General features: G+C 41.9%; 1 protein-coding gene across 2 annotated transcripts; it reads right to left on the minus strand.

The window, feature by feature from the left end:
• Positions 1-55: 55 nt before the first annotated feature.
• LOC149305043 (acyl-protein thioesterase 2) lies at positions 56-20,886 on the minus strand. 2 transcript variants are annotated; one of them, XM_089479373.1, is made up of 10 exons: positions 20,759-20,886; positions 12,062-12,168; positions 8,943-8,974; positions 7,873-7,938; positions 7,301-7,348; positions 6,148-6,218; positions 5,007-5,080; positions 4,343-4,444; positions 3,948-4,124; positions 56-3,602 (listed from the first exon to the last, which is right to left on the minus strand). In XM_089479373.1, the coding sequence occupies exons 2-10, from the start codon at positions 12,137-12,139 to the stop codon at positions 3,552-3,554; spliced, it is 699 nt and encodes a 232-aa protein (XP_089335499.1). In that variant the 5' UTR covers positions 12,140-12,168; positions 20,759-20,886; the 3' UTR covers positions 56-3,551. The 2 variants fall into 2 exon arrangements, with proteins under 2 accessions (XP_089335499.1, XP_089335501.1); XM_089479375.1 differs by lacking the exons at positions 12,062-12,168; positions 20,759-20,886 and adding an exon at positions 11,501-11,588.
• Positions 20,887-24,029: the final 3,143 nt, after the last annotated feature.

Genomic DNA, 24,029 nt, shown 5'->3' on the forward strand with positions numbered 1-24,029 from the left:
GAGGCATCTTCCTTGAGATGAACCTCCTGTCACAGAAAGCAAAAAATCTGAATCCAACCTGTCAAATTTATGTTTATTCACATTCCTTGGTTGGGACTCTCCCTATTCACATCCCATCTTATACCTTTAGTGAAAAGGTAGCAATGGAAGGGATGCTCTTCCCTCCCCTATCCTGTAGGAGAAAAACCTTTGCTTTTCGCACAAGTTTGCTCTTTGTTTCTATACAAGAGCCTTGCACACCAAACTGCAGGAGAAACCAGCCTGCGTCAACTACAGCAAACCAACCAACCAAGCGAGACTGATGGTTGTGTTTGTTTTAATGTCAGTGGAACACAAAAAATAAAAATGACATATGAGGAAGACAAAAAGAAAGGGGGCAGGGAGAGACACAGGGGCATGTGTAGGAACAAGGGGAAGCCACCATCTTCCTTGGGCTTCCACATTCTTGACACATTCCCTGCAGAGAAACCTGTGACGTGCCAGGGATTTGGATAATTGCTTTGGAAAAGGTCCAGCCAAGATGGAAGTGGCGGCGTTAGGAGCAGCGATGAACAGAGAGCAGGATATCTGTGTAAACTGCTATGCAGGACAGTCCAGTTCATAGTCTTAATCCATAGACTTTTAAGAGGAGGGCATACAAAGGAGCCAGCCAGATCTATCCAGGAGGCCAGCCCCACATGCCTGCCTAACCCATCTTCACTTTCATGAGGAAGCAGAGGCCTGGCCTACAAATATGGTAGAAGGGATGTAGGCAAATGGGGTGTACCATTTCTGACTATATGACAAAATACTTAAACAAAACAAAAAGAAGAATGCACCCCCCTCATAAGTAGAAAGCTAGCAGAGAGGAGAGGTGGGCTAGAAACTCATTGTGTGGATAGTCCTACTTGCAAAGATTTTGTTGTTGTTAAATACAGGGGAGTATTCAAAAATCACACATGCACATAGTGACATCAATATGTGGTACAACTGATTGGAGCATCTCAGAATTTTACTGCTTCTTTCCTTGAGTAAGACCAGGCCTGCCATCTTCTGCCTACTGCCATGTCTATGTGCAGAGGTAAAAAAGAGAATTCAAATCCTCCCAGGAGCAAATGAGAGGCAGCTTCACTGTCAAGGCTGCTCCTTTAGAAAGAATCCCATGAATTTAAGTTAATGAAAGGATTATTGCTATCCTCTTCTACAATGATAACAAAGAGGCCCCAGTGAACACTATGCCCTGTTCCTTCCCCCAATCACTTTCCCCTCTCCTTGTGTGAATGTGAGCACCTCTCTCCTTAAACCAGATATGTGGCCCTAACAGGGATTAGACTGGTGAAGTTCCTGCATCCAGCAGGACGACACTGGTGAGTCAGCAGCTGCTAACTAGAGAAGCGGACAAAGAGGGGTGGCTTCTCTCTGGCCCAAGAGAAAGTGAATATAAACTGGAGGTCTTCACTTTGCATAAGAGTCAAGCTTGGTTATAGCCAAATTGTCCTATTAAGTTTAGCTTCAGCCAGGAGTAGCAGGCATGGCAGAACAAAGCAGCGCAGTCAGGTACAAGAGCTGCACAAGGGGTGAGCAGTCCGGCACTGAGCTACACACCAAATGGGGTCCACACAAGGTGCAGAAAGCAGCATAAGGGTGACAGATGAGAGGGCAACCCCTACTTCCATCAGGATCTGGTCCTAACCCCATTTTCTGGGTCTCAGCTACATCCTGGAAACAGCAGCTTTCTAGACGTTGCTGGATTGCAGCTCCCATCTGCCCTAGCCAGCACAACAAATAGTGAAGGATGATGGGAGTTGCAATATAGCAACACCCAGAGGGCCACAATCACCCATCCCTGCCAGAAGAGATAACAAGGGGAACTGAGAGGAGGTTGGTTTGGGGCACTCCTCTTGCTACTTGCAACAGTAGAAGGCATGAAGCAAGCTGTTTGAATCTACACAATGAACAAGATGCTAGGGGAACATGGGAGGCAACAGAAGTCATCCACTGGAAGGAAAATGGAAAATGGAACTCTTAGAAGATCACTTTGGTCCCTGGCTGAGGTATCAGCCCACACAGGACACTGACATGGGGGGATGTTTAAGAACACATTTGCTGTTCAACAGCAAACCCCACTGCTAGAAATGAGGATGAAAACCTGACTCCTGGCAAAAGGAGCAGCCTTGCAGCAAAAAAGACAGGTGGGAGTACCTGGGAAACTGGCTCACAAAGATGCCAGCCACCAGGGCTAAGAAGAAGAGCCATGCCTGGCAGCTTCTTTGAGCAGATGGGAAGGTGCTCTAAGACATCCTGTGCTCACACACACAAGGCATGGGGGCAAAGCCACCTGATATGGATCAGAAATGAGCACAAAGAGGGGCTCTGGTTGAGATGTATATGCTATCCAAACAGCACCACGAACAGTGCTGGAGGAACCACTGGCCACGCAGTGAGGCTGTGTCTGAGAGCTGTAAGCGTCAGAAGGCTGGCTGAGTGCTGACCTCCTTCAGACTCAGGCTCTACCTGCCTAGTCACAAAACAAGATGGACCTACTGGGCTGAACACAAGGGCAGCAGAAAGGATCGTAAAAGAAACAAACAGGTTGTTTAAAAAAATACACACAACCACACACAACATTGCATTAATTCCTAGTAAGGTGATTGGGGAGGGCCTCCACCACACCAGTGCCCCAACTAACAGTAGAACTCCAGCAGAACCTGCAAGGTGTGCACACGGTGAACAGTGCAGGAGGCTGACTGGCCAGGGAATAAGCAGTCCCAGGATGGGTTTGGAGGTTGGACATTGACCAGGTTGCCCCCCCCCCCCCCAACCTCCTCTGCCAAATACAAACCCCTTGGCCTGGCAGGCTGATGAGATTTCAGAACAGGATTAATTTACAGGTCTCAGTGGAATGGATGTCCGGGTGGGCTGGGAGATGGTTCCTTGCCTCCCCAGCCTCAAGACAGCCTGAGGGCAAGGTTCTGATACTGGCTGCCTCCAAGATGGTTCCACACTGGGATACAGGCTGGCACAGGTGCTGGGTCACAGGAGGGAGGCATGGTACCGGGGGGGGGGGGTTAATGGTTGGTGGGTAGAATGGCAAGCCCATTAGGGAGTTCGGCTACTGCAGAGGTACTCCCTGCCAATACTGTAACAGCACAGAAGACATTCTCCTAAATATCTTTGGCTACCACCCAGCTCATTTCCACAGCAACCATTTTAGGGGGAGGGTGGAGAAGGGGGGAGAATGGCAGAGGAGACAGCAGAAAAACTCTGAAATAAGATGACCAGAAATACTAATTTGCATGGAGGCAGCCATGTTTGGGATCTCAGCTGTACCTTAAAATTGCTCTGTACCACTGCTCCACGTAGAGAAGGGAGCATGCCCCCATTACTTTGCACAAGAGGGGCACAGTGCAAGAGGAAGAGGGAAGGCCAGAGATAGGAAATCAGCTGAGTGGAGGTGGATTGCCTGGTGGTGGATTGCTATGGCTTCCAACTGCAGCCATCAGGTCAAGGGTGAAAGGTCATAGGTGGAAACCTCCATCTCCTCTCCCTGCAACAGTCTTGAGGAGTTCTATTTAAATCCTGGGTAGCAGTTTCTCGATGAATTCTTTCACAGCCATCATTTCCTGCATGGATTGAAAAGAAGAGTGCTTGTTACACCCAGCAGCTATGGCAAAGGAAGGCCTGCCCTAAAAGCATTCTCCCCATCTCCTCTCCCTGGGGATCAGAAAAGACCCAAAGCCTTCATCAGCAAAAGCCCCTCACTGTGAACCTACTCAGCTTCAAGCTCCCCAGTGTCACTATGAGGGCCATGCACTTAACTAAAAGAAAGAAAAATCCAAAAAGTAAAATGGGAATTCTATGTCCTACAAACAGGAGGAAAAGAGGGGAGTTTCCTCAACTGCACTACATGAGCTTCTGGCATACAATTAAATGAATTTAAAATTTTAACCTATGGTTCAGCCACAAACCTGAGGGCAGGAGCTGTGCATCACTCCTGGATAGGTTCTGAACTGGATCCTGCTGGGATTCACAACACACTTCAGCTTCTCAGCAGTCAGGGCTCCGAAGCGTACTGGGATCATGGGGTCCATCTCCCCGTGGCACTGCAGAATGGGGATGTCTTTGTTCATGCTGTTACTTGCAGCCTGCAAGGAGTGGAGGGAAAAGTAGCAGTAGGGCAAAAGCACCAAGATGTGACCAACCCAGGGAAAATGGAAGTGTGCTGCACTGCATTTTGTGACTTGTGACATCTTGGAAGATCTATCCAATAGCCATTCTATCAGACAATCAATTTCTCACTTAGCAGGCACACATCTCTCTGCCCCCACTGATGGCAATTTAGAAAGCAATGAAGCCACAGTACCTGGGGGAAGGTCTTGTGCAGAGGAAGCCAGCAGCTGAGGGCCACAATACCAGCCAGTTGGTGTTGGCAAGTGAGCGCTGTGTAGAGGGAGAGTGCACCACCCTAGAGCACAACCATGAGACAACAATAGGTCAGGGGTTGCTCCCAATGGACCTTCCATCTAAACAGGCCCATAAATAAGTCTATCCACTTCTGCCCCAGATGCCCTTCTCTCACTACCACTCCTTTCTGGTTCTTACAAGATACCACCTGCACTAAGTGCACACACTCTCACCAGAGCGTTCCCCCCAGAACTAGAACAGATGACACCTTTCCCATCCCAATTCACTGCTTGACAAGAGATATGCCCAGGATAAAACTAAATATTGCAAAAATAAACAGGCAGCATTCTGACACTTGAGTATATTATATGCAGGCTTTGAAAGTTTGCTTATTCTGTATGAAATACGTACTCTACCAACCAGAAGGAAGCGAGGATGCTAAGTTGGCTGAATGTCCACTCCAAAAGTCTGCTCCTACAAACTGTCTGCTAGATCCCAAATAATTGGGTCCAAAAACATATTTCCCTCAGCTATAAGGGCTAGAAATTTGTGGTCCACACACAGGTGTACAAAGCTAGGGACACATCAGCAAGAAAACTATTGTCCAACTGCTCTCCCCTCACCTGTGAAAAGCCTCCCAAGATGATACGGTTAGCTGGAATTCCATTCTTTATCTCATGCTCGATGACTGCTTTAACTGCAAGATGGGGGGGGGGGAGAGAGTTTGACAGAGTGAGAGGCAATATTTCAAAGTGGCACAGTATCACAGGCTTTACATACTTGGAACTAAATGCAGTGTAGCCGTGCACAATGAATTATGAAAACAAAGTCATTTTACTCTGCTTTTAAATGCCATGTTTTCAGAAGAGCGTGTTTTTCTTTTTGCAAGGCCTGGAGGGCACAGATCAAGGAGAGAAGACTGGCACATATAAGGAGTTGGTGGGTAATACATAATGACAAGGAGCACGGGAAAATCACTGAGCCTTCCTTGAGCATCTGTTAGACTTGGCTTGGCCCCATGAAGGTTGATGCTGCCACAGTGTGAGCCACTGCACTCTTGGTTTTGTTGAAACAGATTAACACAGCTGTTGTGCTGAAGCTGTAGGTTGCCAATAACCTCTCAAGTGAGCTAGATCTCAGCCTTTCTAGTCCACAGCTATTATATCACACCAGCTCCAGAGACAGCTGGTGTGAGACCTGCAAGATGAGTGGGCTGCATCTTCTCTCTGACACTCAGAGGAGCTAGTCTTAGATGTTGAAATGCAACATGAAGGCAGACAGTGTGGTGGTGCCAGGTGTTTGCAAATCAAGAGCCAACTTTGGGACGTGATCTTTCCTCTTCTGAAATGAGTCCTTTCCTTTTTTTAAATTGCCATCACCGGTTTCCATTTTTGTGTTATGTTATGTGGGCACTACTGTCTATGTCAGTGCGTATCAAACACAAAACTAAGCTTTACACAGGAAGGGCACAGAAGGTGATGGTGGGGAATGTATATTCCTGCAGACAGCTCGTGATGTGCCTAACATAGGAAGCCAGGCTTCATTTCAACCAGAATAAAATGTCCCAGAATTATGTTTACATGCATTCAGAATGCTAACACGCCCCTTGACTAGCTCACTGGCTTTACTTTCTTCAAGAGACCAGAGGCGAGCTCAACGAAAAAGGAATCCCTGTGATTCTGCCAACTTTTCACATGACAGTAGTTATGACTTGGAAGAAATATAGGCCAACCCCCAAGCTGAACCTGGGCAAATATTCCTTACTGTTGTCAGCAGCTTTTTTAATTCCAGTTTCATCCTCTGGTGCATCTGGACTCAGGCCCATCAAATCAAACCTGGGAGGGGAGGAAAAGGGGGAAGTCAACCGCAACACTTTAGTGTTCTAGCTTTTCTTTTTTAAAAAAAAAAACCTACATGGGGGTTTTCTAATGCAACTTGGCTGCATTATGTTAGACTGAGATATCAAAGAATCATAGCACTGATTAGAGCTCAAGCAACACCATTGGGAAAGCTAGACAGGATTTCTTCCTCATGCTCTCTGGTATCTCCCACTTTGGGTTCCATTGGAGAGAAAGCTTCTTCCAGTGTGAAGCACCGCCATTGGTGATGACTCCTTAAGCAGTTTTCCAACCACTTATGGCTCTATCTGACAGCGTTCCTATCTATTCTGCATTTAATTAGTTTTCTAATCCAAACATTATCATAGAATCATAGAGTTGGAAGATGCCCCAAGGGCCATCCAGTCCAACCCCCTGCTATGCAGGAAATCACAATCAAAGCATCCCCGACAGATAGCCAGCCTCTGTTTAAAGACCTCTAAGGGGGAGACTCCACTACACTCTGAGTGAGTGTGTTCCACTGTCGAACAGCCCTTACTGTCAGGAAGTTCCTCCTAATGTCGAGGTGGAATCTGTTTTCCTGTAGCTTGCATCCATTGTTCCTGGGGGACCTTAGCAAATGCTTTGCTGAAATCCAGATAAATGACATCTGTACTACTTGCAGAAGTACAGACTATGGGGTACAGGATCACCTACCTCTCCATATTTAGGAGGTCCAGCTTCTGTCCTCAGCAATGTTAAATGCATACACCAAAACTTCCAGGAGTACCCATGGCATGTGCCCTGTCTAATTTGCCCCAGACAACCCATTCCTGTCAAAGGATTCACCTTCCATGGGCAGCCCTTGTGAATGTCTCATTAGCTCTCCTGAAATTCTCCACACACCCAAGCAGCTGTTTTTTTCTCTTCCCCTGCCACCCCATCATTTTTTTCATCTGTATCTTTCCTCTTAACTGCCAGAGCTCCAAGCCCAACTCCATAGCAGGAAGGCATGTGGAACAGGAGACGGGCCAAGGCCGCTGGTTGCAGGGAACAAAGCTTACCTGGTGGTGATTCAAGAAAGAGTTTTTTATACTAACCAGGATGGCATGACCATCTTCATGTTGAGGGTGACAGGGATCCTAGGCCTACAGAAGAAGAGGGGAAACAGGCTGTAAAAATCCACATCTGTTCTAAAATCATACACAGTCCCTCTTGGATAAGGCAGTGTTTGGTGTGGTTGCCTAGCAGCTCATTTGGGGACCTGGACATTTGGAGACTGAGGCGATCCCGGTGTTTTTTCTGGCAAATTGCTAAGGAACCAACAGCCGTTTGCTCTGGCTGAGAGGTTCAGGGGCCTGCTCTCATTAAGATGGGTCCAGGGCTTGGGGAATGCCTGCCTGCCTACAATCAGACACAGAAGAGTCAAGCCCAAGTCAAGCAGGATGGAACACCAGTGAGTTGCTCTGTTTTGTAGAGAACCTGCCCCAGAAGATGTTGCATGAACAGATGGGTCTGCTGTCTAAGGTAAGGAGAGGGAGAGTTCAAGCCAGCAGAGTTGTGGTGTAGCCAGTGCATATCATAGCTGTGTCAGAAACAATTCTCAGTATTCACTTACAAGATGCGCGTAAAATAAAGGTTTCAGTCTAGCGCTGGGCAAAGGAGTACTTACGCATGAGGGCAGATGTATTTTACATAAGGAAGCCGGATGGAGGACAGGGCCTCAGCCCAGCTGTGCCTGAAATTAAAAAGAAAGAAAGAAAAAAGATCAGACTTAGCATTGCATAGCGTGGCAATGAAACGAGAGGGTAAGGCAAGCATTTCTCACTGCCTATCTGCCCCACATCCTGTAGAAAGCCACTATATTGAAAAGGTATGTCAGGATGTGCCCATAGCTGCCAAGCGTGGTAAAGGTATGTGCAGGACATTGCGTTAAAAGCTTTTCCTGGATCACTTCCTGTTCTGTGTAGTCCAGGACAAGCTCTATCAGCTAATTTTCCTGAACACAGGAATTGCAGAATACTCAAAAGTGATCTGTGTTAAAGGATGTGTTGTGCTCTGTTGTCCAAGCGTTCACAGGACAAAGTCATTTCTCTGTTCTGAAAAAGCAAACTGCCCAGCCATTTGTTTAAACTTGCTCCCTCTTGTTAGTTTAGATGAACTAACTATGTTTGATTTGCTACCCTTGCTAAGGAAGGCAGCTAACTGTTGTGAAGGATACAAGCTACCCCATTTTATTCTGGAGGTCGCAATGAAACACAACACAAATTTCACACACACAAAACCCCACGTCGAATTCCAACATCTTCAAGTAATGTCAGCAACACCCTCCCCTCAACAATGTGAAACTCTGAAGAATCACAGCTTAGAGCAGGAGAGGGCAACAATGGCTCTCCATATGCTTTCTGCACTGCAGCTCACATTGCTGGCTGTACTAAGGAACTGCAGTTCAACCACTTCTAGACAATATTGTCCTAGATGGACCAAAGATCTGGCTTTGTGCAAGGTATCTTCCCAGATTCATTCCTATCTGGATGGACAGCCTGTTTGCAGCTTTTCATTCCAATCCTACTCCTGCAGCCATCTTCCTCTTTATACCAGTCTTCTTTCTACTATTTCCTGTTAGAAATAATGCCTCTCTCTGGTCCAGACTGTTGGAACAAAGAGGAGCTTTGCTCAGCCCTCCCTTCTCCCCTACCCTCAGTCACCAACACAGCTTTGCCAGTATCTCCCTATACTCACCCTGTGTCTCCAAGCCCATGTAAAAAAATGACCTGTGAACCAGAAAAGAAAAGACATTAATCAGTACAAGGACTAGGAAAGTCCTGGAAATGCCAATGAAAAAGCATCTAGTGAGGTAATTAGCTGCAAGAATAAATAATGCAATTTATGCAGAAGGGGTAAAAGCAGGACGAGCCCAACCTAAGATGGGAAGGAAAGGCTGAGAACAGAGAATATGAATGTCACAAAAAAGTCTTTGCCCCTAGGCTGTAATAAGACAGCAGCCACCTCCTTTGAGGGGGAAAATCACTGGAAAAGGACTGGCTAAGTCATTATGAAAACATCTTGGAAAGGTGGAGGGCCAGCATAGGACTGAGCCAAGCTACTTTATCTGCATGTTCCCAAAGGAACATGGAATCCCCTGACTTGGGATTCTCTAGATGAGACAGCCCTCCCTAGACTAGACAGAAACTGGTTATCCCCATATGAGAATTAATATGACAGGGTGCATTCTCCTCTGCTCTGTCTAGTTCAAACTATTATTTTCCCCTTTTAACGTAAAAGGCTGTGACACAGTTTCAAAGGAGCACAGTTTCCTGTTTCGATTTCAAAAGAGCTGAAGCTTACAGATCTTCTGATGGCAGCGATCTCTTGAAAGAGACTGGTAATGCCTGGTGGAATCTCTGGCGCCAAAGAGGAGTCCCAAGGTGATTTCCAGAAGTTGGGCAGTTTGGTGGCCTGCAGAGCTTCTTGCTCCCCTCCCCAGCGAGTAAACCATACAGATACGAAAAGTTGTGATATGAAAATAAACTCAGAAGACACCAGTGGCAAAATCTCCTCTGAAGAAATCATGCTAGGAAATCTCTGTGACAGGTTCACCTTAAGGCCACTTCAAGTCAGAAGTGACTTGAAGGCACGCAGCCACCACCACTGGCAGCCATGGCCATGAAATCCACCTTTTAGAAGCTGCATACAGAAACAGAGGCAGACATTTCCCTTCTGCCTTCAACTGATATTAGTTCTTCTTGACCACCAAACTCAGAAACAAAGAAACAACAACCACCACCTAGAAGTGTTGGCTGTGTTTTGCCTTCCCCTCTCTATTGCCAAACATGCGTTTCAGCCTTTCTGAAGAAAAATCAGATCTGCTTGTTAGACACTTCATGAAAGCCATTCAGATGTGGGTTAAAAGGTCTCCACCAGCCACATCACAAGTCTCAGTGGCAAATGCTCGTAATGCCAAATCCAGCAGTCTTTAGGCAGTGATAGGCCTCCATTTTAGGCAGACTAGCATCACACCATCAGTTACCTCAGAGGTTACCCATTCTGATTTGATTCAACCTCAAGCCTAAATTCCCCTTAGCAGGTGCCATCCAGATACATTAGCTGGATGGGGGTTATGGAAAGAGTTGCTCAATGCATCTGGAAGGAACCACTGCTCATGGAAGGGAAGGGTGTTTCTGTGACTCTGACTGGGAGAAATTCCTCAGGGGACCAATTTACATGAAAGGTTAATCCAGAGCAAATGACTATAGCTGTTTTGCAGGACACTCCTTTAACCAAAGTAGCCCAAGCAAAAGCATTGCTCATCTGCAGATTCCCAAGATCTAATTTGCCTAGAACTGCTCCCATGTACTCTGGGGGGGGGGGGGGGGGGGGCAGGGACTTTTGCATTCATTTCTAATGAAAAAGCAAGTTTTAAGCCCTTATGGCTGTGGTGGTGACTTGTAGACCTTGCACAGTTTCTTTCACCCCCGTCCCAAACTGCACACTAAGGCAAATTTCTCTTAAAGAGAATGTAGGGCCCTCCAAATGTTGTGGGACATCCATCAGCCCTCCAAGAAGAAATACCAGTCACAGCTGATGGGACTTTGGAGACATGTCAAAAATTCCCAGGACTTTTACAATTTTTGACAGGTTCATCCAACCTGAACATCTCACAAGCTTTGCCCATCCCATAGCTCAGAAATATATAGTGTCAGAAAGGCTTAATATTCTCATCCTCTCCTGTATTTCCATCTGTCTTTAAAAAAAGAAAAGAACCGAACCAAAACACAACTGGAAATTAAACACATTTGCACAGTATCTCAGAACAAGACCATGAGTTTTCCAGTTCTGGAATATGGCAATTTCTGAACACTGAATATGAAACGTGACTGGTAAAATTAAGAAAAGCAAGTATCTGCTCAACAGCCACACAAGGACACAATGTGCTACAGAATGCAGCATGTACTACATCTATATCTTGGGCTTCTTGGTTTTTAAAAAGGCAAGTTACTAGACCTTAGGAATATGTAGAAAAAGATTAAAGTGATGACAGTAACTTGGAAGAACTAATAGCAGTCGGGAGGTTGCAGCTTTAATGCCCGAGTGCTGGCAAACAGTCCATTTAACCCCATACCATTCTCCCACTCTCACATTTGATATGTTTGGGAGGCCAAACTCTTCGAATAGAATCATGTGGCCTATGCTTATCTAGGCAAGTAGGTGTGACTCATGTCATGTGTTCTCTGTGCAGAGTTTGGATCCTGTGAGGTGAAGTAGGGAGGACACAGTTAATGTATAGGCAAGGTACAAACCACAGGGTACATCTGATGGTGTGAAAACAGCCAGGGCCAGCGAGGAGACTGAAGATTAACAGGGCTCTGGTCCCCCACAACGTGTCAAGTGTTATTTCCGCAGAGCTGGCAAGCCACAACGGTCTGCCACAGCAGCCCCGCCTCTGCATTAGAAGGGGAAAGCAAGCCATGGTCATTTATTACCTTGTTAGTGCAGGAGCATCAGCAGTGAGGCCAATATAATTTTATACAGTTGGACGAATTACCTGCCAGAGGCAGCGAGGCTCTTTTTGCGCAGGTCCTACACAAACAACATTGTGGGGTTTACTAGCAAGGAACAATACTGTTTTGCTCCCTTCTTGCTACCTTCTCTTCACAAAAAGTTAACCTCGACAAGAAATTCTCTGCCACTGCCACCATCCCCTTTTTTTCTCAAGCTGCCTTTGACTTACAGGGAAGAGCAGCCCCTTTGCATTTAGTGGCAGGCCAGAGGAGCTGGGTGGGTGGGGAGAGAAATACAGTTAATTCCCTTAATCTTCCTGGATCCCGACAGATGGTAAGCCTAGGAAATGATGCCCTTACCGCTGCAGTCTCCCGCTCTGCCCCTGAAACGGTCACGGCATCAGCGAGGAGGGGGACAGACATGTTGTTACCACACATACACCAATAAAGGCTTCAACAATTCACGCCTGTAGGAGAGAGAAAGAGACGGACATGCAAATTTATTAATTTATATAGCATACCTAAGGCCAAAAACATTTGCAACATAGTCTGCCCTGCTGTGTTGCACGGGAGGAAAAGTCACCAAGCAAACAAATGAAGGAAAAGGCATGCAAGAGTGTCCCATCAAGTCTATGTGTGATTTAGAAGTCCTGCTCCAAAACCCTCTTTGGGTTTTGTTTGACCAGGAGCTTATTCCAATGTTTAAAATGGCTGCTAACATGTTCACAGCATGAAATGTAATCCAGAACGTTTAGGATTAAGAACAGCAGTTTTATAAACTGGGTGGAAACATTTCAAATTGCATTCAGATGGAGCTTAAGGATGAGATTCCATCTGGGAAAACTGTTTTACCTGGTCCCAGCAGTTGCTAGAGGCAAAGGTGGACTGTCCTATCTCCAGGACCACAAAGTAAAGTAGTGATTTCATATTTCTTTCAACAAGCCATCAAAAGTTTCTGGTGAATCTGAAACCCTAGAAAGAGGGTATGGATGCCTAGACCAGGTGCAAAAAAAACCCCTAAGTACAGTTCCCCATCTCCCCAAATATGACTTAGAATCTTCCACATGTTTCCTATCTAGTGAGAGAAAAAGCATGAGCAGAGAATATTTATTTAAATCATTCCTACTATTCCCCTCCTACGTTCAGGTCAGGTACCAATGATATTCTTTGTATGATTTTGGAAACCCTTTCTTACTACTAATTGTCTCCCAGCCATTTAAAAATGTTAAATATTCCATAACATCATCTGTCTGACTATGATAAGCCAGACTCAAGTCTTTCTTAAAAACAAAAGCTACGGTGCTCAACTCGGGGGCTGATTCACGTTATTTTTGACATACTTCTGATACCAACATGCATGGCTTTCTCTTCATATTGTTTGGGATATATATTTTTGTAGCTTTGTTTCAGACATGTTAAAGTATTCCTTGGAACGAGAGGAGAGGATCTGAAGTTGGAGAAAGATTAGTCAAGGCATGGGCCAGAAATGCATAACGATTTTCCCTGTGCTAAACTGAACAAAATCAGCTGAATGCAGATGAATACTCTTGCTCTGATCAGTTGTGATAAGAAAAGCCTCAGAAGAGCCCAAGGACAAAAAAGGCAGCTTTGTGATGTTGGCAGGAAAGAGATGGCCCAGCGAAAGGAGAAAAGAGCAGACAGGGTCACTGGGACAGAAACATGGAGTGCAAGGATAGATGGCATATGGCTCTTCAAAGCATTTTAGAACAGCACAGGAGTTTAAAGAATTTGCCAAATCCCCTGTTTTAGCCATTTTAAGATCGCACGATTCCAAAGCTCATGGTTTTTGTAGTTGGGGTGAAGGCAGCAAAAATTACTAAGGAATGCAAACAATAAGGTGAGAACAAAGGTGGCAAAATTGCTTGTTTTCCCTCTTCCAACCCTAAAAGATTTTCCAAGGGTATTTCTTCCAGTAATGCTTCCTCTGTCATTCCCTACAACACGCAAATTGCATTTCTTATGTTAAACATAAAGTGCAAATTAGCCAGCACTCACAAAACAGATTAAAACCTCTAAACCCACATTGTGCCAAAGAAAACTTGGCTGAGCAGGGACTGGACTACAGAAGTGACTTGTTTGTTCTGCCTTCCCATTCTTTTCAGCCAAACAACGGCGGGGAGAAAATCCCACCCTCCGCCTGCTTTTTCCCATCCCTGAAGCATGTAGGCCCCTTGCCCTAAAACAGCAAGTTGGCAAGAGAGATTTATGCTCAGGTGACAAAAAATTCCAGAGGACTGGCTCTGTTGGCTCTTATAGGAGAAAAAACAAAAAGAAAGGAGTCTTGTGGCCTAACACATTTAGTGTGACTTCTTGAAAAAGGCTAGCAAGCTAAGTAGTCAGCGACTGTTTTGTTGTTGTTGTTGTTATTGTGTGTCTCCAAGTCATTTTGGACTCATGGCAACCCAAAGGCTCAGTGCAAGGGGAGCTTCAACATTCCCAGCACTAAACTATCACCTCTGTGAGCTTCTTTTCATCCAAAAGCTGCAGTCTCAAAACAGTGTTTTTAAACCTTTAGCTGTGAAAAGGACTCCCCAATACACACCCACTTTGTACATATAAACCTCATTCCAGCTTCGCAAACACACATTTAGTAATCAAGAGCAGCCGAATAAGAAACGCTGGACTTTTCCGATATCCACCTGCAGAAATCGCAGAATGTTTAACCAACTAACAGAAACAGAAGCATTCCAAATATTTAAATAGGTGATGAAAGGCAACAAGAACTTTGCCAGTTATATGCAAAGCGATATTGTAGCATCTTCTAGACTAACTGAAAGAAGTCTGTAGCATAAGCTTTCATAGAGTGGGTATACTTCCTCAGATGCATGGAGACACTGCTACTCATAAATTGCTAGCACTAGGGTACCTGCCCCACACAGATGGCTGTCAGTGGCACAGAGACCCTGACAATCCAACTCTTCTCCTCACCAGTTTTCATAAACGTATTTTCATAAATTCTTACTTAACCATTTCACAAGTCATCAATGTAATCCTTAATGCTGGGATACAACTGAACCAGCCCCAAAATTAGGCTAAACTGATTGCGTTTACATTCTTCAGCTCTTCAGGTGGGAGCTTTTGCTCAAGATAGTTCTTTTTGAGGTGGACGAAACATGAAAAGATGAAGTCCATCTCAAGCAAGCAATGCCATATACAGCCTGGATCACATTTATCATTTGCTGTGGCTATAGACTACCTGTGTACTGAATTACTCAAGGCAACTTATACAGTTGGCCCTCCACATTTGCGGCTTTGACTTTCGCAGATTTGATTATTAGTGGTTTTGATTAAGATGTTCTCTCTAGGAATCTCTAGGTCTGCCAGAAGTTGATCATAGAGTTGTTCTGGGAACCTAGAAGTTCCTAGAGAAAGCACTTCTCTGGGCATTTGTAGGTCCTCCAGTGTGATTCTATGATCAACCTCTGGCAGATGTTGACCATAGAAGTGCACTGGAAGACCTGCAGATCCCTAGAGAGGTGTTCTCTTAGGTAAAAAGAATAGTGCTTTTTTTAATTTGCGGTTTTTCCATATGAGCAGAGAAATGTGTAATTAACTATCTGTAAGTCGCTCCAAGAGCGTTTGGGGCTGAAGAGCGGGGCATAAACAAACAAACAAACAAACCACTGGGGTCCTTTACCCCTAACCCCAATGAATGTGGAGGGACCACTCTAATGCAAAATATGAAAATAAGAGAAATGGGGATGGTTTGCCTGCAGTTCTCCCATGATCACTGACACTTGGCCATCCTTGACTTCACCACTGGAACCCAATAATTTTTGGGGAGCCAGATATTCTCTACTCCAACATACAAAGAATATAGCAATAAAACAGAATTCTCTGAAGTCACTTTTGGGACTGATGTCATGAGCTTCCCGGTCTGGGCCTCTCTCCCACACACCTACACACAGACAATTTAGGGGAACAACGTGGCTTTTAACAACATCCCAAACAGTCTTCCCCTTCCCTTGTTCCACAGTGTATTACTGGAAGTCACTGGGCAGCCCTGGAAACCACAACTCTGAATAACATCCTGACCATGAAGTCACCACAGCACTCTGGAAACCTCTCCACAGAAAGCCACTTTTCAAATGCAAGAACGTCATCTCTACAGTTGATGCAAACATTGTACTTCCCCTGATATACCTTGTGAATTCTTAACCAAGATTTTACACCTCTGTAAGGAAATGCCTTGTGAAATGTCCCCTAAAAGCATCGTCAGGAGACACCAAATGAAGGGTGCAGAGGACTTGCTGATGCTTATAAGTAAGCTAAAGATGTGTTCATTGTAAGCATGGTACTCACATCCCAATACATGCCTCTCTGGGCCCAAGAATGAAAGGGTTACAAGGAGCTCTTGTCTACTTCTGTATCCTCAGTAAAGGCCAAGGCTGCTTTTATATAATTGCTGGTAGAAATGCAGGGACACAAGGATTTATTACTCCATAATGCCAAAGGCTCCCAAGGAAAAAACTCAGCAGTCATGAAATGCAGACAGGTCCTCCTGCAAATTTGTTAACTGGTTAAAAACAGGAAATAGGCAGCAGAAATTAATTATTCCTTTTCACAATGACGGGAAGTAAACTAACTCCCTCCTCAGCTCTGGATTAGGTGCACTGTTATTTCATCCGGAGTCATGGCAGAGGCAACTACAGGAAATGCTGCATTAGTTGGAAAGGTAAACTCCTAAGGAAAGAATTTGTCAATAAAGTATCACTTTGTTATAATGCACTTACCAAATACCTGTGATGCAGGCACAACTAGAATTACGAAAGAGGAAGAACTTGATATGGCACTCATCATTAATCATATGGGATTTACTGCCACATTGTGTGGTGCTGCCAAGTAGTTTATGATGGCTTTTTAAAAATGGACTTTGATTATCAACTGCTACCCAGGATAGCTAACTTGAGCTTCCATGCCCAGAGGTTGTATCAGTTGTTACAGATGGCTCTCATCACGTTCCTGTTTATGATCTTCCAAACCCGAGTGGAAATTGTGAATTCCTACAGATGTTGTTGAATGCAAAACCCTAGCAGCCCTAGACAAAAAACCTTCTACTGAGTCAGACCCACTGATGCACTTAGCTCAGTACTGTTAACTCTGAATGGGAGTTCAGGCAGAGGAATCGTTCATCCAAATAATAACCAGGTCTGACTCTGCTTAGCTTCTAAAATGAGTCAAGGTTGGCTATATTCAGGTCAATATAAGAGACCAGTGTCATCTAATAGTGGTGAACTGCTGCCTATCCCTATCAGCCAGTTGGTCTGGAGAGTTTCTAGAAGAAAAGGACAAACAAACAGTTGTAGCTAATGGGGTCAAAGATGGTGCTGGTCTTTGGCACACTGCAAAAAACCCCAAAGCTAAACCAAAGCAAGCCAGTCCCACACCTCAGCTGGCCTAGGAAGGAATGGAGTAGTAGACCATACCATAAAGTAAAGTTACTTAGTACAGACCCTGCTGGGCAATGCTCTATTCTCACATCTTGCATTCCTTCATGAGAACAACAGCATCAAACAGATTGGAAGAAAACAACCATTTTATGTCCATAGTTGAGTTAATAATGGTGGAGAAAGCAAGATGTTCAAATGCTGAACTCTGTTCTCTGCCCATTCTCTATTAAACAAAAGGGAGTCATACAATATTAATAATAATGCTTGTATAGTAATGACAGTGGTAGGCAAAGCCAGCCCCAACCAGCTCCCCAAACACAAGTCCAAAAGAAACAGCAGCACAGACTCTTCATTAGGACCAATAAAAAACACCACAAAACAGGGAGTATGCAAGCTTCCAAGTTCTTTCAACTTGAAAGCTCAGTCCTTGCTTAACATTTTAGCTGATCCTAATAAAAGTTGTCCACTACCGATTTGGCTTTGCTTCCAACAAGCTAGCTACAATTTTTGTCAGCTGGCCCATAAAAACGGCCTTTCTATAAAAGTGGTTCTCAAACTTTGGTCTTGTTTGGGACTTCAGCTCCCAGCATTCCCAACCACTGTCAATGCTGGCTGGGACTTCTATGGGTTGAAAACCAAAACATGAATCACTACCAGGTAATCTGTTTCTTGATAGGGTTAAGCATATACACTTAACCATGCTGCAGACAGAAGCTGGGACATTTAACAGGGAGATGTAGGTGATTTTACATTCCCAAATATTCTGTACTACTACTTAACTTGAAATTACGGCAATCTGTCTTACCTACAATTCAGATTTTCATCTTAAACTTGTAGACTGGGTTGCTTCCAAGTAAACAGGGTCAAAATCAGGTTGTAAATTGGCTAAGGATTGTGAAAGCATTTGTCAATTTACAGCCATCATGCTTATTATTGCCGCGCAACAAAGCATCTCATTCCCTCTGAAATGTGAATCCCAGTCCCTAAGATCCATTCTCTGTCCCTTATTAATGCAGAGACCAACTTGTATGTGCGATAGCAAAAGTCCCACTGTACTTTTCAGTGCGTATAATACTGCCAAAGCTATTTGGTTTCAAACCCAATGTGCAGAACCAAGACCTATATTAGAGGCAGCCACCACACTTTACTCCATTTAGAGGCAGCATATACGTCCTTTTAATAATAAATATGAAGTCCGCATTTGAAGGAGATAAAAGTATATTAAACTGTACCCAGTTTATCATGCCTGGTAGCCATGTTATGAGAATAAAAAGAGCACAAGGTGAGTGAATTATTTGTAAGAGCACTCAAGTTACCAACTGTTTGTAAGAGGGCTCAAAATAAACCCAAAACAAGGAAAACACCGATAAAATAGCCATTAGTCCAAAATGCACCATAATGAATACAATCTGTATTCAAGCTAACATAATTAACCTTCTTTAAAAGGGTTAAAATGTACTAAAGTAGTACATTTCCTAGGGTTAGGGGCACAGGACCCCCGTGAAAGTGGCAAATGCTGGCTGTAGTTGCCAAAGGAGTAGAGTAACTGTTTGTTGCAGCAAACCAGCAAGAGCCCTGTGGCCTGTTACAGACAGGGCAAAATAAAGCTGCTTTGAGTCACTTTGGAGGTAAGGTATTTCAATGATGTATGCGTCCTAAGAGTCCAAAAGCCGCACCAAAGCTGCACTCCAGCCCTTAGAAACGGAGTGTGGCTTTGGTATGGCTTTTGGACTCTTAGGACGCATGCATCATTGAAATACCATACCTCTAAAGTGACTCGAAGCAGCTTTATTTTGCCCTGTCTGTAACAGGCCTGTGAGACCTTAAAGACCAACCCACTCATTTATAATATGAGCTTCCAAAGGATTGTAACCCACTTTAACAGACGATTAAGGCATCATCTTTCAAATATATACAACTGCAGTGTAGAGTCCGAATCCCTACTCAGCCATGGAAACCTACTGAGTGACCCTGGGCAAGAAGCCACACTCTCTCAGCCTCAAAGGAAGGCAAAGGCAAGCCCCCTCTGGACAAATCTGGCCAAAAACTCCTGTGATAGGTTTGCCTTAGGGTCGCCCTAAGTCAGAAATGACTTGAAGGCACACAACAACAACATAAATCACCATACGCACATGCATATTTACATGAGAGGCAGCGTGGTGTTATGGTTTCAGTGTTGGACTATGACTCTGGAGAGGAGGGTTCGAATCCCCGCTAAGCCATGATGAAACCCATTGGGGGACCCTGGGCAAGTCGCACTCTCTCAGCCTCAGGGGAAAGCAATGGCAAACCTCCTCTGAACAAATCTTGTCCAGAAAACCCCATGATAGGTTTGTCCTAAGACAGAAAGATCTTGAAGGCACACAACAACAACTGATAAGATACCTATACATATATATATATACATTCGTTCATTCATTCGTTCATTCATTCATTCATTCACACACAAACAACTTGGATGAAGGTGGACTCAAGTGTCCCCTCGAAAAGCTCTGGCTATACAAATCCCTTTAAGGTCCAAGGCGAAAGCCACAGACACCAAAGGCTGAGCCCTGAGTAAACAGATACATATGTATGTGTGTCTGAGGGGGAAAGAAAGTGGGAGGGAGGTGTAAACAGCAAATGTAAATAGTAAGACATACACACATACAGGGGAAAGTGTGGCTGTGAATGCAAGTACGTTCCTGAGAGAGACATGGCTGAAGAGGGGCTGGATCTGCCTCGCCAGGAGCTTAAAGGGTGCCATACGATACAACATGTGTGTGTGTGTGTCATGTGTGCATATATATGTCTGTGTCTCTCTGTGTGTATAAGAATGTGCGTGTCTCTGTCTGTATATGTCTGTGTGTCTGTATACATATATGAATGTATTCATAGATCTGTGTGTCTGTGTCTATATAAATATATGTATGTCAGTGTGTGTGTGTATATATATATGCGTGTGTGTGTTTGTATAAATATATGTGTATGTTTATATATATATATATATATATACGTGTGTGTATGTCTCTGTATATGTATATATACACACATGTCTCTGTGTGTTTACATATAGATATGCATGTAAGTGTGTCTGTGTTTATAGATAGATATGTCTCTCTGTGTGTGCATATGTGTGTATATATATATTTGTGTTTGTATGTATATATGTATACATATACAGATACATTTATATGTATGAATGTTCTTTATATGTGTGTGTGTGCATATATATATATATATATATATATGAATGTGTGTATATAAATATATATGAGTGTTTTATATATATATGTGTGTGTGTGTGTGTGTTTCTCTCTGTGTATGTCTGTGTGTGTATATATGCATTGTATATACATACAAATATATGTATGTGTGTGTCTCATATGGTTTGGGTGTTGGACTATGACCCTGGAGACCTGGGTTCCAATCCCGGCGGGGCCATAGTAAGCCCACTAGGCGCCCTTGGGAGAGTCACACTCTCTCAGCCTCAAAGGCAGCCTCCCTCTGAAGAACCCTGCCAAGGAAACCCCATTAACGGCTTGAAGGCACACAACAATAGCAGCAGCAGCAGCAGCAGCACACACAGAGCCCCCCTCCGCCGTCCATAACCGCCTTCCCGGCCATAACATCCCCCCAGAAGGGACCCAACGCCGGCACTCCTCACCTCCTTCCTCCCTTCGGTCCGTTCCCAACCGGCTTCTCTTCTGACTGAGAGCGACTCAGCCAGGCTCCAGTCCTCTCTCTCGTCCGCGCCGCCGGAACTTCCGCCGCCCGCGCGCGCGAGGTGGGCGGGGCGCGGCGGACAACAAGGCTGCGGCTTCCCAGCAGCTGGAGCAGCACCTCGCCGGAAATGACGTCACAGTACGGCACAGAGGCCATTCAAAGGAAACAGCTACGCAAGATGGCGGCGCCCAGAGTTGTACGGCAACAAAGGCCAACTGCTCTGGGCGCCGCCATCTTGAGCGGCTTGAACTGTGTTTGAGGTTTAGTTTCCAATTGCAAAGCCATCTTTAATAATCTTTAATAATAAATAAATAAATATTAGATAATTCTATATTATATATTAAATACTGTATATAATTTTATATATATATATATATATATAAAATTAAAATTATTATTATTATAAAATAATAGAATAAATTATTATTATTAAATAATAAATAAAATTATTATTATTATTATTATGTTGGGGTTTAGTTTGCAATTTCTAAGGGATCAATAATAATCAATAAGAAATTAGTATTATATAAAATTATATATTATATTATATATTAAATATTGTATATAATTATAATATATATATATATAATAAAATTAAAATTATTATTATTATAAAATAATAGAATAAATTATTATTATTATTAAATAATAAATAAAATTATTATTATTATTATTATTATGTTGGGGTTTAGTTTGCAATTTCTAAGGGATCAATAATAATCAATAAGAAATTAGTATTATATAAAATTATATATTATATTATATATTAAATATTGTATATAATTATAATATATATATATATAATAAAATTAAAATTATTATTATTATAAAATAATAGAATAAATTATTATTATTATTAAATAATAAATAAAATTATTATTATTATTATGTTGGGGTTGTTTGCAATTTCTAAGGGATCAATAATAATCAATAAGAAATTAGTATTATATAAAATTATATATTATATTATATATTAAATATTGTATATAATTATAATATATATATATATATAATAAAATTAAAATTATTATTATTATAAAATAATAGAATAAATTATTATTATTATTAAATAATAAATAAAATTATTATTATTATTATGTTGGGGTTGTTTGCAATTTCTAAGGGATCAATAATAATCAATAAGAAATTAGTATTATATAAAATTATATATTATATTATATATTAAATATTGTATATAATTATAATATATATATATATAATAAAATTAAATTATTATTATAAAATAATAGAATAAATTATTATTATTATTAAATAATAAATAAAATTATTATTATTATTATGTTGGGGTTGTTTGCAATTTCTAAGGGATCAATAATAATCAATAAGAAATTAGTATTATATAAAATTATATATTATATTATATATTAAATATTGTATATAATTATAATATATATATATATAATAAAATTAAAATTATTATTATTATAAAATAATAGAATAAATTATTATTATTATTAAATAATAAATAAAATTATTATTATTATTATGTTGGGGTTGTTTGCAATTTCTAAGGGATCAATAATAATCAATAAGAAATTAGTATTATATAAAATTATATATTATATTATATATTAAATATTGTATATAATTATAATATATATATATATAATAAAATTAAAATTATTATTATTATAAAATAATAGAATAAATTATTATTATTAAATAATAAATAAAATTATTATTATTATTATGTTGGGGTTTAGTTTGCAATTTCTAAGGGATCAATAATAATCAATAACAAATTAGTATTATATAAAATTATATATATTGTATATAATTATAATATATATAATATAATTAAAATTATCATAAAATAATAGAATAAAATTATTATTATTATTATTGTTTCTACCCTGCCTCTCCAATAAGATTTTTATCCAGTGTTATTATAATTTTTTTGCCTGTTATATTTTATTGTTTGAATGTTTAAGATGTATTACATTTAATTATTTTCGTAGAATGTGTGCCGCAGGCAGGTTTATTTTACCTGTTTTAACTGATTGTATGTGTACAGCGCTGTGCAAATTTACAGCACTTTATAAATAATAAATAACTTTATAAAATAAATAAATAATTTCTAAACTCTCGTATGTATCCAACCTTTTCTGGATCAGTCCAAAGACCCTTTTGTAACCCACCATCCCAAAAGACACTGTATAGATATAGAATCTTTCCTCTCTCTCTCTCTCCATATATATATATATATATAATATTAAAACCGCACACTATACTATGCTGGAGCATTCAGAAGAGAGTAAAAAGTGTTTGTGGTTGTCCCAATACTACTGTGAAATTGGTAAATTCTTGATAATACAGGTGTTTATGAAATAGTAGAATGGATTTAAAGTCGAAGGCTTTCATGGCCGGCATCCATAGTTTTTTGTGGGTTTTTCGGGCGATGCGCCATGTTCTAGCATCTGTGGCTGGCATCCTCAGAGAATGGATGTATAGGTAGTATACAAGGTCACACTTTCAAAGAAGTAAAATCGATTTAATTATAACCGATGAATGGCAAGTGGGAAGTCAAATTTTGTGGCCCTTTTTAAGTGTATGACCCTCGCAGTAAGGTCTCACCTTTGGGACCAGAGTGACCAGTCATCCTCCTTTTCCAGAATGCGCCCCACATTTCAGCCTTCTGTCGAGGAGGAGGAAGTCCAAAAACGTCCTCCGTTTTGAGCATGCCTTCAAGTCATTTCTGAATCATGGCGAACCTAAGGCAAAATTATCATGGGGTTTTATTGGCAAGGTTTGTTCAGAGGTTTGCCACTGCCTTCTGCTGAGGCTGAGATTGTGACTTGTCCCAGGTCACCCCAGTTGATTTCCATAGTCAAGTGGGTTAAAAAAGTAATTAAAACGCAGCATAGTTGAAACCATTAAAAAAGTAGAATACATTAAAACAGCACACCACATTATGTAAGTCACACTACTATGTCAGTCTATTGGCAATGCCAAGGCATAAGTCGAGTTCTTCTTATGACACGATGGGGAAATTTAGCATGCCACACCTATTTGACAAAGTATTCATGATCCCCCCATAAGATGCTTCTGGCCAATAAGTCTGTGTTTAATATGAAATGTGCATTTTATTTCCTTCTTCAGATTTTAACCAAGTACATAATAAAAGTATTGCCATTCCTAGTCTACTTCATATATTTGACTTAAAATCAACACACTAAAAAATATCTTCAAGG

This window comes from Sceloporus occidentalis, unplaced genomic scaffold, assembly GCF_023333645.1.
Source record: "Sceloporus occidentalis isolate IW3139 unplaced genomic scaffold, rSceOcc1.0.p SCAF_13, whole genome shotgun sequence".
Lineage (NCBI taxonomy): Eukaryota > Metazoa > Chordata > Lepidosauria > Squamata > Phrynosomatidae > Sceloporus > Sceloporus occidentalis.